Source organism: Xiphophorus couchianus, chromosome 13 (assembly GCF_001444195.1).
Source record: "Xiphophorus couchianus chromosome 13, X_couchianus-1.0, whole genome shotgun sequence".
Lineage (NCBI taxonomy): Eukaryota > Metazoa > Chordata > Actinopteri > Cyprinodontiformes > Poeciliidae > Xiphophorus > Xiphophorus couchianus.
The window spans coordinates 20,851,050-20,864,801 of NC_040240.1; the positions used below are offsets into that span (position 1 = coordinate 20,851,050).

General features: G+C 35.5%; 1 protein-coding gene and 1 long non-coding RNA gene across 3 annotated transcripts in view; one reads left to right on the forward strand and one right to left on the reverse strand.

Moving 5' to 3' along the window:
- LOC114156524 (glutamate receptor ionotropic, kainate 5-like) overlaps positions 1-13,752 on the reverse strand; it is a 198,607-nt gene that overhangs the window by 42,082 nt on the left and 142,773 nt on the right. Inside the window, exons 9-13 of the mRNA XM_028037016.1 lie at positions 13,183-13,344; positions 8,874-9,026; positions 6,299-6,403; positions 4,402-4,509; positions 4,076-4,279 (exon numbers count right to left, since the gene is read on the reverse strand). Of these exons, the coding sequence (XP_027892817.1) occupies positions 4,076-4,279; positions 4,402-4,509; positions 6,299-6,403; positions 8,874-9,026; positions 13,183-13,344 (732 nt within the window). The remainder of the gene's footprint in view (positions 1-4,075; positions 4,280-4,401; positions 4,510-6,298; positions 6,404-8,873; positions 9,027-13,182; positions 13,345-13,752) is intronic.
- LOC114156525 (uncharacterized) lies at positions 738-13,343 on the forward strand. Of its 2 annotated transcripts, none has more exons than XR_003597956.1 (3): positions 738-852; positions 8,883-9,049; positions 13,231-13,343. It is a non-coding gene; the product is annotated as an uncharacterized LOC114156525 (long non-coding RNA). The 2 variants fall into 2 exon arrangements; XR_003597955.1 differs by having other exon boundaries at positions 13,188-13,300.

Below are 13,752 nucleotides of genomic sequence, written 5' to 3' on the forward strand. Positions count from 1 at the left end.
AAACACAAGAGAACAATTTTTGGGACCGCTAACCCAGAGAGCTAACCCAGAGACTATTTTTGAGGCTTTTTACTAGACCCCACTAATTAAACAAAGGTTAAAGCATCTTTTCAGGGTTAGAGTGAAAAGTACCACAGTGTTTTAGCCTGGGTTACAAGGTTTGGAGATGTATTATGACTTCCTCTTCACACCCCTTTCACAGAGCACTACCAGGCTGGGCCTTCTTCTTTTTCTGTCTCAGTTAAGATATACCGGTACTATAGGAGGAATTCAAGTTTCCTGTTTCATAAAACAGCTTTATCATAAACACATAACAAGCCCTTCTTTAAGCTGGTTGTGGCTGGTCATAAATCACTAATCACATGTGAGTTAATAACAAAATCAAGAGCCAAAGGAGGTTTGGAGAGGAAGAGGGTTGGTATAGAGTGATCTTCAGATATGCAAACATATGGATCGGGTAAAACCTTTCCGATGTGAGCAACGACTTTTCAGTTTTGTAATAATTGTTACTGATACACTTAGCTTAGGTTCAATGATCTTTACTCTCTCAGCATACTTCAGTGTAACACATTCTGTGAATAAAACACAACACTATGAAGGCCCTGGTGTGTTTTTGTGTAATCGCTACATCACATGCTTGAACCACCAAGCTGGGTAACTCTATCATAGGGACTTAGAGACTATGACTAATTCCTCTGGCAGCTCTGAGGCAATAGTCTGGCCACTGCCTTCTTGTGCAATTCTGCTTGAAAAAGATTCTTGCTTATAGCAAAGTTTGGGCTTTCTCCCCATGACTTGGATCGTCTCTGGTAGATCTTCTGCTGGGCTAATCAGCGAACACAAGGACAAGTTGTGAATAATGATTTGAATTTTCTGTGCTGTCTTAGAATTGTAGTCTGCCAATAGTTTTAGCAATGGCAGCAGAGGAAGAGAACAAAGCCATTCAGTCCTTATTGGCCACTTTTACAACATCTGAATTAACATTAACAGCCGTCCAGTTTGGTTTGGCACGCGTCTCTTCACAGTTGAGGACAGTTGTTACAGCGCAGCCAATTTCCGACAAGCTTCTCAGCGTCAAACTGGCTCATTACATACGACACGGGTAAACGTTAGCAATTGGGTTAAGCAAGTAGCATAGAACCAGGGGAATTTATTTTACCAACTATTGCGGTGTAACAGTGACAGATTCAATTCCAGATGCATTCTTGGCCCATTTATAAAACTCAGAGGGTCACTGAGATATTCCAGCATTAAGTATTTTGTAGAGGAGGTTTACTTTGGGACCTGCTCTGTCCTGAGCAAGCAGTGAGTGGCAGCGTGACCCATCTCACTTCCTATTCTGCCGTTCTTTTACACTTTTGTTTTATACAAATTTACAAAACAAAAGTCAAAATTTGCAGAAACATAAAGATAGAACCCCTGAAAACCTTTGTTTTGCTGATTGATTTTAGGGTTAGTTAAATTTTAAATATCAGTGAGAGGGTTAGGGTTAGTCATAAGAGAAACATAACTTTCTTTTATGGTTTTTAAATATATATTTGTATAAATATCGTGTAAAAAGAAAACTGCAGGAAACTTGGTTGTGCATTTCGGCTGCTAACAGATGAGTGGACTAATAGGACTAATAAATTCGCAGAAACATAAAGATAGAACCCCTGAAAACCTTTGTTTTGCTGATTGATTTTAGGGTTAGTTAAATTTTAAATATCAGTGAGAGGGTTAGGGTTAGGGTTAGTCATAAGAGAAACATAACTTTCTTTTATGGTTTTTAAATATATATTTGTATAAATATCGTGTAAAAAGAAAACTGCAGGAAACTTGGTTGTGCATTTCGGCTGCTAACAGATGAGTGGACTAATAGGTTCTGGTTTATTTGTTCCTTTACCTTTTTGAACTTTTGTACATTTCATTATTTTGTGTTCAACTTTTTAGGGTTCTGCTAGAAGACATCAGTTTGTACCCACCTTAAGGACATTTTGTCAATTCGGCATATTGCAGCACAGTTGTTCCGTTTTATTCATTTGAGCTTTGAGCTTCTGTCTGTGGTGAAGTATTTGAAAATGTTAGCAGTTAAATCTCAGTTAGGAAACAGTCTAAATTCTCAGGCTGCTGTTTGCAGTTGCAAACTTTAATATTGCTAATAGATAACATGAGACACTAAAACTGTGTAAAATGCCAACTGTGTAACCATTTTGTCTTTGTTTCAAATTATTAACACTAATTTTCTACTGACTGTGCTCTCAAAGTGGTGTGACTCACATCTAACATAAATAATAAGTGACCATTCACATCAGGAAGGCTTGAAAAGAAAATATTTACATGCTGTTAATTCTTAAAATAAAATTTTAACAGGTTACAACTAGTATCTGCAAGTGAAAGAAAATCAGAAATCAAAAAAAATCCAGAGCTTTTCATATATTTGTTTTACAAAACCTTATTTTGCCCAAATTTATGAGAAATAATTTTAAAATGCTTTTATAAATATAAAATATTTAAAGCCTGTTCCAATATTTACTATTCAGAAAGCAATTAAAATTTTTGCTCGTCAACTAAGTAATTCCTAATTTTCCATTGCTAAAATAAAATTCTAACAATTAAAATGTAATCAATTACAAATTTATTAATGGAACTTGACTTAATGCTGTGTTTTGATTGTTGATTCTATCTTGCATTGTGTTTCTGTGTTTGTAATGATGTAAAGCACTTTGAAATGCCTTGCTGCTGAAATGTGCTATACAAATAAAATTTTATTTTTTTTATTTTAAAGGGTTTTCCTAAACACAGAAATACAAAACACTCTCACTGTCTCTTCTTATCATTTTTACCTCCTCTTGCAGTTTTCATTGCAGACAATTCTCTAATCAGTGTTAATTTAGACTTGACTTAAAGTGAACCACTTTCACTGAGAAAACAACTAACTTGGGAAATTGAGCTTCAGCTGAGCCACTTAATACGTCCTGAGCTTCCCTGTGACTGCTGATCAGAGCTGAGAGGCTTTCCAACACTCCACCGCTTGTATAATTGGCTGACGCTTGTGTTGCAGTTAAGAGTGCCATCACTGTCAGTAACTCAAAGCCCACGTCTTGCACCCTCACCCCTGCCTGTTGCCATAACAACTAATGCAGAGGCAATGTTAGAAAAATCAATTGGGGATGCTCGTGTTTTTGTGTATGTGGTGGCTTCGCCTGATTCAATTTGTTGCTTTTGAATGTGAAACGTTTTCGGTTTGGTCACACTTGAACTTGACGATGCTGTAAAGCAGTGGAGAATTTTCACTTCATGTTTTGCCAACTTCAAATCCAACATGTTGCAGATATGGGCTTTTCTCACAATATGCTGAGGCACTTGTAACCAGCTTAAAACCATGGCTACACTTTGTGCTTGCTTTTGGAAAGTATATATTATCTCGGTGTTATTTTCATTCATTATCATTCGAGGTGACCCTAAAGTATCCGCCAACTGAAATCCCAGGTGACAGTTTGTACTGGAAGAAGAGGAGTGAAGCATAGAAGGATTTAATAAAGGAAGTGAAAAAAGCAGCTGTCTAGGAGAATGTAGCAAACACAGAGGGGATAGGAGTGCCAAAGAGAATGAAGAGCCGATAGGGGATCCATCCAAAAGAATGACAGAGTCTGCATTAAAGAGACGGTGGCTGAGGACAGAGTGAGCAGCGGCATGAATCCAAAAAGAATCAGCCTGTGAGTTTAGCAGCACCACAGATGACATTGGCAGGTCAAATAACTGATATTGAAGTGGAAGAGCTGGAGGCAACTTGCAAAGGACTCATAGTTGTAGGAAATAAGAGACCTTTGAATTTATTGAATTTTCGTTTAAAAATTATAGAGCCGTTTTCCTGTTTCCACCGTTTACTTATGTTCCCTTTCAGAAATGCTTTTCAGCTCAGAGTTTAGAGTTCTATCATATCAAATTCTTTTTTTGTGAACAAAATGTTTGTCAAAAATAAAAATATGCATCACTTTCAAAGAGGCCAAAGGCTCCAAATGAAGGAAATTTCTTGCAAAATAAAAGTGGTATTTTTAGTCAGTCTATTTATTCTCTACCATTTCATACTCACCCTGTTGATCAACTCCCCCACCATGCCGGTCCAGCTGCCATTAGGTTCAGGTGCTCCATATAACCCATCATCCACCAGCTTAATCTTGAAGGAGAATTTCAGGATGTCTGCCAGCTCCCTCAGCATGTCCACACAAAAACCTTCATACTGGTCATTTCCTTGGAAGCCCTGATAATTGGACTTGCGCATTACATATGGGTTTTCCTATCAGACCAAGAACAAAAACATTGGGCTGTTGGCTGAAACATATTAAAAGGGAAAAAAACACAAGCATGCAACATTGCATGCTAGCTGATGCACATTATGTATGTTTAATAACACATTACCAGTATCGTGGTGACAATTAAGGACTTGTTAGCTAGTGTTTCTGAGGCATTCAGGTCCAAAGAAGTTGAGTTCATTGCCAATGTGTTGTTGGAATACCAAGTGCCAATCTGTGGGGAAGGAAGAGGAATTAAGCACATCCTTAACTTTAAAAAAATCCACAAAAATGGAAATGCAGAAATGCTAACTTTTTTTGAATAGGAAACCTCACTTTATTTCAATGATCCAATATCCCTTACAGATATTTTATTGCATTAAAACTTCTGTACAGCTCTTCAATCCTTGAGTTATTGCATTTTTACTGTTAATTTGCTTTGCAAGTTCTAGTTGCGTGAGGACAGAAGTGACAGATTAAATGATTGAAATAGACAATTCCTGTAAAAGTATAAAATCTGCTTTGGAAAATTCAGAAAAATCTTTTAGAAGATTTGTAGCTATAAACGGTTCTTCACGTTACAGGCTGGCGGTGTATAGTAGTACAGTCAGAGCGGTCCAACTTTCATGTGTAAGCCCATGCTTTGCAACATTGGCTTCCTCGTCCTGGTCTTTGATAGCTACTATTCTGCAACTATTTGAAGTACCTCAGCTTTAATACACCAGAATTCCCTCTCCAATATGTCATTTAGCTCTGCAGAGGGATGGTAACAAGCCATTCATTTGATTCTGGATTGTTGAAGTAGGATGCACCTAAAAGTTGCAGGATGGGACTTAGGCACAGTTTCTTTACAAGATCAAAAATAGACCCCATTAAACTAAAATCTAATTAAAATAATATAAAAAAAATTAAAAGTGACAGGTTAATAAAAACTAAATACAATTGCAAGGTCGTATAAGTAAAATGAGAAAAACATGAAGAATATGGTGTGTATGCAAAACGCAGTAAAAGGAATGCTATTTTATTAAATCACAACTATTCTATATATAAAAGTCCATTAAGAACATACAATTATGTTATGCCATAATAATTATGATTCATTAGAACAATATAATCTGACAACCTTTATAATAAATCAGACTTGCCTTGGTTAGGTTAATAGGTAAACTCTCAATAATTTGGGCTGCAAGCTTCTGCATTGCACAATTTGTTAGGTAGAATGAGGAATCATTGTTTATGAGTTGCATTTTGAAGGGCAATAAGAAGTTGACCCCAACTCAAAAGCCTTCATTTTATTACTTGATTTACTTTCTAGTGGTCAAGTAGATTTGATCATAGTTGATTGCATTTGATTAGTCTAAGGATGTTGAGTATAATTTCCACTCAGGGTTAATCAGGTCAGCTCAATACATTGTAAAAATTAAGATTTCAAAAAAAGGAAGGAGCTCATTATTTCAAAGAGACATTTAACAGAAACTCACAGCAATCAGCCACTTAGCTCTCAGATTGTTTTATTATAATATTTCCAGTAAAGGGTGTTAGGAAAAATGTTGAAAAGTCAAAACAAAATCAGTAAAAAGAACAAACCGTCTTTACCAGATATGTAATCTGTCTATGTGTTGAAAATATTGACAACCACCACCTCATAACCTTTCAATACAACAAGTTAAAGATCATGGACCACAGATAAGACCCACATTCACCAACAGATTTTTCATCTTTAAATAATTATTTTAGGATAGCAAGTCCATCGTAGTCTGTTCTCACAAACTACATGGATAGCTGAATGAATTAATGTATGAAAGAGCTGCTTAATAAACCCGTTAGGTCTTTGGACATCTATTCTGGGATTCTTGTATGAGTGATGATCTTAGAAATGTTTACATTTCAAATTTAGTTTCAATAGGGATATTTATTATTTATTACTCCTTTAAAATGAGTAAAGATATCAGGTTTATGTATTTAATGGATAAGCTCTCCACCCTGTTCATATGTTATTGAATGAAAAGTAAGTGTTCTCTTACTTCTTTATGGCCTGCAGGGTGTTTCTCCAAGATCTTCAGGGTGTAGTTGGTCCTCTGTCCTTTACTGTTGAACTCAATGTGGCCTGTCAGACCGTCATATTCTACCTGATAAAAAGAGAAAACACACAAAAACAAAGATAAATGACTGTTCAGCAGCCTAATTTGCAAGTTTCTACTTATAAAAACAGTTGATACACAGGTTGAGATTAATCAATGAAAAAAGTAAATGCTGTTATGACTGGTTTGCAAATGTTTGAATCTATTTAAATCAGATCAATAGCTGTCATTTTTTCCAAATATGATCTATGAGTAGGGCTGTGATAAACCAAAACAATGAATACATTCTCCACAAAAAAGATCCTGCAATAAAAGCTGAAGCAATTTTACGTTAACCCAACAACCCCCAGTTCACAAAATCTGTACCTATTTTGGGATATTCTATTCTGTACCTATTCATCTCTTTAAATACTTCTTTTTGAGAGTTTTTTCATTTATTTATTTATTCACTTGAAAAGATATTGGCAGGTCTGAAATGGTGAAAGTTTCAACACACTTTATTTCACGTCGTCTATTAACGATAAAGAAAAAAAAAATCAGAGTAACCTTCCTACTCTTTGTCCTTGTCTCTTAGTATGGTTTTGATATTGATTTTTAATGGACCTTTGAAATATTTATGTACAAATAAACAGATTAAAATAGACTGTGAATTGAATTGAACCAGTTGTTTCAGTACCACACTATTTCAGCAGTTGTCATGATCTAACGCCATAATAGGAATTGAAATGTGGAAAAACAACAAATAATTCATGAAACTGGATCAATTGGTTTGAATTTGTTTCAGTTTCATCTGACAGAAAACGTGTTGATTCATATGTTATTGAATGAAAAAACACAGAAACGTAATCACAAACTCCAAAACAAAGGCATATTGGAAACGGAAACTGAGAAAACTGACAGTAGATCAGATCAGTGACAGAGCTGCTGGAATACGTGCTTGGAGTAATGTGCAAATAAGTGTGAGACTTGTGTGATACACATGCAGCCGAGCATGCATTTTGTTCCTGAGTTTATGTGAGTTTTGTGTTATGGAGTACACATTCAATATGAATGGGTGTGTGTGTGTGCATGACTCAAGATGAATTACATCCCAAAAAAAGTGGAGCGAGAAAGACAGAGAGAGAGAGGTCCCCGGTTGCTGCCAAACACAGGGCAGAGATGATGAAGTGATGCACTGTGAGCTACAAAAACAATATGGAGGGAGAAGCATCATCAGTGGATGGAAAAAACAAGAACTGGCAGACAGATACAAACAAGGAAACAGGAAGATGAGAGTAAATCAAATGAATATTAAAAATCAAAGATACAGATATAACAGTAAGACAATCTGAAAAGTTCTTTATATACATTGAATCTAAGCATTTATTTTGCTCTAAGTCATGTTGAGAACAAGCACGTAATGCAGACTATTTTACAATACTAAGATTTATAGACATAGTTTATGAGCCTCCTGAAGAAAAAGTCAAACTGAAATGCAACTTAATAGTTCCTGTTAGAAAAGAAGACGACTACAAAGACAGTGGAAAATGCAAAAATGAGTAACAGACAACAAAGCACACAGAAAATTCACAAAGCATCATTAAACTAATACAAGCATATGTAAAATAATCAAATAATGTTGTTGCATCTATCAGGCATCTTTAACATTACGCCTCTGAATGTAGGGAAAATGACAGCTAATGGGTAGCTAATCAAAGTCTAGTGTAAATTTATGAGTAGGATAAAATATTATGTGAATCATGCAGACTGATTTAAATTCAGTTACAAAGTGTTTCTTGATAATAACTACAACTAATAACATAGTCTGGTTTTGCACAGCAGGATTCTCAACATGTAATTTCAATGTGCAAAACCATGTCCCAAAAGAATGAAGCGTCTCTACAAAGTCAGGACTTTGCTACTTCAGTTTTTTTATTAGCTCTAAACATTAATCTATCATGCTAAAATATATTTTAAGACATTATGGCAAAATAAATTAGTTTTTTGCATTCCAGCAAATATGTGAAAGTTCCATATTATATTAGAAAGCAATGCTACATCACTGCTGATTTATTATCTCATTTTAATATAAGTCCAATGGAAAATGTTCAACCAACTAACACATTAAAATGCTTTGATTTTACCATTCCAGCTCTGGATGTAAATTGAGTGTTTTGGTCCTACTTGATGTTGTACTATCTCTTAAAATCCCAACAATGTGAGCTGAAATTTGTAGCTGTAATTGGACAAAATGTGAAAAGTTCAATGCATGTGAATCCTTTTGCAAGGCATTACATCTACTCATAAAATCATTGAAATAAAAAAAAATTACCCTAGAAATGATTCTTTTTGCTCTGCGTTCAGACAGAGTTTATTTACATTTTCAGATTTATTTTACAGTTTTTGTTTACAGTATTTTATTTTAGTTTATCTTAGTACTTTACATGACAGATGCACGTGGTTGCTGAAGTTCTATGTTTCCTCGGTTCATGCATATGAAATATGAGTATGTGAAGTAAATGTGTGTGTATGTATTTACCATGCGTAGGTAGTTCATGAGGCTGGTCCCATGTTGCCAGATGAGGGGGGAGGTGCAGCTCAGTGGCTTCACGCCAATCTCCTGACTGCGGTTCAGCTCCCGCACGGCGCTCACCACCACGTGAACAGCATCAAACATCAGGGCAGATGACAGCTAGGCATGAGATAAATGAATAAGTAAGCATTTTCCCTTCCATCTATTTTGCTCCAAAAGGTGCTATAAAGTTGGAGTCACAACAGACTTTTCTTGCTATTGTTTTAATAACTGAATTCTACAGAAAGTATTCCAAGATTTCCCTGCTCAGGGTTACAAAACCATAATGAATTTTACAAACAGTTAAATTGAAATCTAAGGGTTTCTTAATTTTTTGAAAAGTGTATGAAAAGCACAATGGCTGATGATGCTCTTACTAATAAATTAAAATAAATGATCATTGCATCTCTGTTGACTGTGCATGAATATATTTGAATACGAAAAGAAAGTTATGGTTGTCTACAATATCCCAGTTATACCGTCAGCAGAGCTTTGATGAGACAAATAAATACAAATATATACAAGTTATGAGTAAGAAGTTCACACAGAATGTTGTAAAGTTGCTGCAGCACATATACAGTACATATACACAGTTTCATAGAATCCTTCAAAAGACAATAAAATTGTTCAATATCAACAACATTTTATTTAACTGCACAACCAATAACTTCCAGTTAAGGTTTCAAAGTCTTCAATATAAGAAGGGAAGAAATGGACCAGAGACTTTAGCCCAATATTCCATGGCATTTATTGTGATGATGATAAAAGCATTGAGAAAAATATGTATTGCAAAATTCCTTGCTGTCTTATTTAGCTATAAATCTTTTCACTATATTTGGAGATAAATAAACAAACCAGTTTCCAATAAGCTACTTTACTGCACTGTATGCATTAAGTCACCAGTGCTCTAAAAAATACAAGTAAATGTAGCGTTTCCTATGCTTTCATGAAAGTAGTAATGGAGAGAAAGACTTTGAAGTGTAAAACTAATCCCAAGCGTACTCAATAGAAGTTCAGTGGTACTATTACATTATGACACTTTTTTTTCTCCCAAAAGATGGTAAATGATGCCACATCCCTTGCATGAAGAAAAACTTGTGACACTGAAAATTCTTCATTGGGTGAACAAAAAAAGAAACGTATTATGAAGCAGAAAGCAATTACTTTAAAGTCACTTTATGGTGCATTCATACTTGATTACATTCTGTCTAATCATCCACTCAACCAGATAACCTGTGTAATGTACAGTCCGTCATCTATCCTGGTTCAGTGGGGTCTGCCAGGACTTCCTGTGGAATTCTGCGCAGGAAGCCCACATGTTTTGTGGCTGTACTAATTGTGCATATTTAAAGAGCAAAGTCACCACACTGTCTGTGTGCATTTTTGTCATGCAGATGACAAAGTTGCACATCAACGTCCCTCCACTGAGGCTGTAGCAAGAGATGCATTTTTCTTAATGGAATGCTGTTTTGTATTTTTAATTTAGATACCATTGTAAAAATACAGATGTCTGCAGGCAGGCTGCATTCATGGAAAAAGCAAAAGTATGTTGAAACCATTTGAGGGTCAGATAAGATGGAGAAACAGAAAAACCAGTCCATAAATTAGGCGATATATAATGAAGTGGAATGACACAAGCAAAAAAGTAAATAGAAAAAGAGGCTTGAAATGACAACAAAAGCCAAAAAAAACAGCTGGAATCGGTCAGTATTCGGAATATCCTTCCCCCCATCAGTACAAATTCATATTAGTACTAACTTAAACCTATAATAATGTTTCTTATTACCAAGGTAAAGCACTACATAATAGGAAGTCTCTCAAGACCTTTGCAACGTTGTTGTTGCAAAACCTTCTGATGACAATGGATACATATATTTCTGAACTCAAAACACAGCATTTCCAGGAAAACAGTAAACAGTGTACTCAACTGTAATGGCCTTAATGCATAATAACTGCAAATACTCCTCTATTGAAAAAATAGAACATTGAAGCACATCTAAAATTGGTTGCAAAGCATTTGGTCAAGCGGATTAAACACATTAATCCGTTATTATGTCTGATGAAGCTAAAAATCAATGACATTCTACACACCGTGTTTTGAAAAAACATCATAGGGTGAGGCTGTTTTTCAACATATGGTACCGACACACTTCATATAACTGAGACATTCTTTGGATCTGGAGTGATGGATTTTTCAGCAAGACCTTGATTCCAGCTGCTCCAGCAAGGGAACTCTAAACTAGCTTTGGAGAAAGAAAAAAGATGTTTGAATGACTCAGTCAATCACCCAAGGTAACGGCAATTAATAACCAATATAAAGAGCTGAAGATCAAAGTTCGAAGATGCGGCACCCAAAACCTTTGAGGTTCTGAGGCTGTCTGAATAGATCAAAATTTCTTCTGGGTGATGCAAACAACTAGTCGGGATATTGTTGAGGAAGAAAAATATTGACTAGATCAATATTTAGTTTCTCTTCTTTTACAGGAAACAGCAAAGATGGGCAGGCACTAGAAGCTTGAAATGTGTGAAAAAAATCAGACCGTCAGTCAGAAAGCAATACTGAAGTCAACAAGCGTTTTACCATAGAACAACATAAAGAACTGGCAACAAAGAGAAGAGCATTCACAAAATAGCTCAGAAGTTGTTCGAGGTGGGCTTCAAAACAAAACAAAGAAAATCCATATATTGGCAGCTACAAAAATCACAGACAAAATAGCACAGATGCTTTAGCACAGAGACAAAAAAAAATTCAAACAAAAAGGGGAAGCAGACGAGTGAGGCAGAAAAGAAGGTAAAAAGAATGGTAATAAGATTGGACAAAAATGGATGAAACTTTGCTGTGTCTTTCTTTTCTTGTATTTGGTTTAAGGTATAGCAATTACATACATATTGATTGATACTAGTTAAATCTGTTTACTCAGTCACTTTAGACCACAAATAACTACTTGAGTTTAAAACAAGAAGAAACTACTGGCTGTAGTGTTCTAGATCTCTGTTTCTCATTTGTTGAATTTTATCTATAGAGCCAAATGATTAGTAGCAATGTCACAGTTGTGAAGCTTTGGCTGAATTTGTGCAGAAAATAAGAAAAAGTTAAGCACACCTGCTTTCAGTTGCATTCAACTCATGGGGCTGAATGATTCTATCAGAGTCTGTTTGGTCAGTTGTCTTTCAGACTGACACTCTTAGAGAATCAGATAAATTGCAGAGAGGCAGAGCTGTACAATCTGTGAAAGCTTGATAAAAGAGACAGATGCTTGCAGATAGGGTTTTTTGGAAAGGTAATAGATTCAGAGCTTAATGACATCAGCTAAGAATGGTTTGAAATGAGGGACAGATAAGGGAAAAAGAGAACGTGAGAAAAAATAATTGGCAGCTCTCACCGGTTTTGTCTGGAATCACAGCTGTTTCTACAAGCTCACATGTGCCACTTTGCAGTGAGTTTACTCATCATATATCAGTCTCAAACTTTTAGAACATGCCCTTTCTGCTCGTCAACATGGTATAAACATTCCTAATTAGCATTCAAGCAGACTTAGTGCGTTGCTTATTTTAACATAAGCATTGTGTGTGAGATTTGTAGGACAAGATAGACTGGACGATGAAACAGAAGACCCAATTTATGAAATCAAATGGGTATATGAGACAAACTTTCCTCTTAATTATTTTGACTTTTTTATAAGATGGACCAAGGTCATAATACAGTATGTGCTTTGTCTCATTATTTTCATATTTTTTAATAGTCAATATAAACCAGGTCAAATGTATGTGTCAAGAAGTTAAAATCAACTAACGTGCATAAACATAAGAATAAAACATCCAGAAGTACAGCACAGTTATAATGAAAGAGTTTCTATGTAGATGAGACATATTTTAATTTAAAGCCATATAATTTTCTACCTTATGTTGTTGTTTCTTTAAGGTTATTAATGTTAAAGAAAAAAGGGAAATAGAGCACAAACATGGTTTGTTGTTAACGTTTAGATCAGAATCAGGTTGCTGCAACAAGAAAAATAAAAATAGCTTGTTTTTAGAAATTATCTATGTTGAATAACTGCAAAGTGAAATTCTCAAATATATAATTGTACTTGCATTGAAATAAAGATTAATATAATAACTTCTATTAATTTCAGGAGGACAGATATAACAGCAGACCATTAGGGACTATTTAAATAGTTTCAGCTTGATCAGTCTTTGATCATATTAAGTGCTACCATGTTCATCTTTGGTCTGCATACAGCTGGACGGTGAAGAATTTTCTGTGAATTTCTCTCACCGCAGGTCCTGGGTATGGGTTGATGCTGCACCCTTCTTTCCACGACAGGTTCAGGCTCCTGATGAAATCCAGGTAGAAAGGATGGGAAATGTTCAACATGGAGAAACCAACGATGTTGGACTGGTCACCCACAACATCATCTAGCTGGAGCAGAGGGAAATCCTTAAGGCCAGAAGAAAAGGAAAGGGAGAAAGAAAAACAGTCTGTCAGCAATTTCTTAAAACAATATACAGCATGACATGCCAAAGCATTGAGCATTCGAGATAGCAGGACAGATTAGACTTAAAATACTTTTCAGATCAGCCATGAGAAAATAAAAATATGGAAATCAATGAAAGACCAGGATTGGATTTTCTTCAGGCTACACTACTTTGGATTCTGTTTTAAAACTCTGAGTTGGCTCATAATGTAAAAAAGTAAAAGAGAGATGGACATCAAAAGATGGGAAATTTCAAAGAAATTCAAATAGTCCTTGAAGGCAAGTTGATGTCACGCTGGGCTCTGCTGCTGAAACAAACCAGAATCAAAATGTTTGTTTTGCCCTCAAAGGGTTTGTGTTACGCAACACAT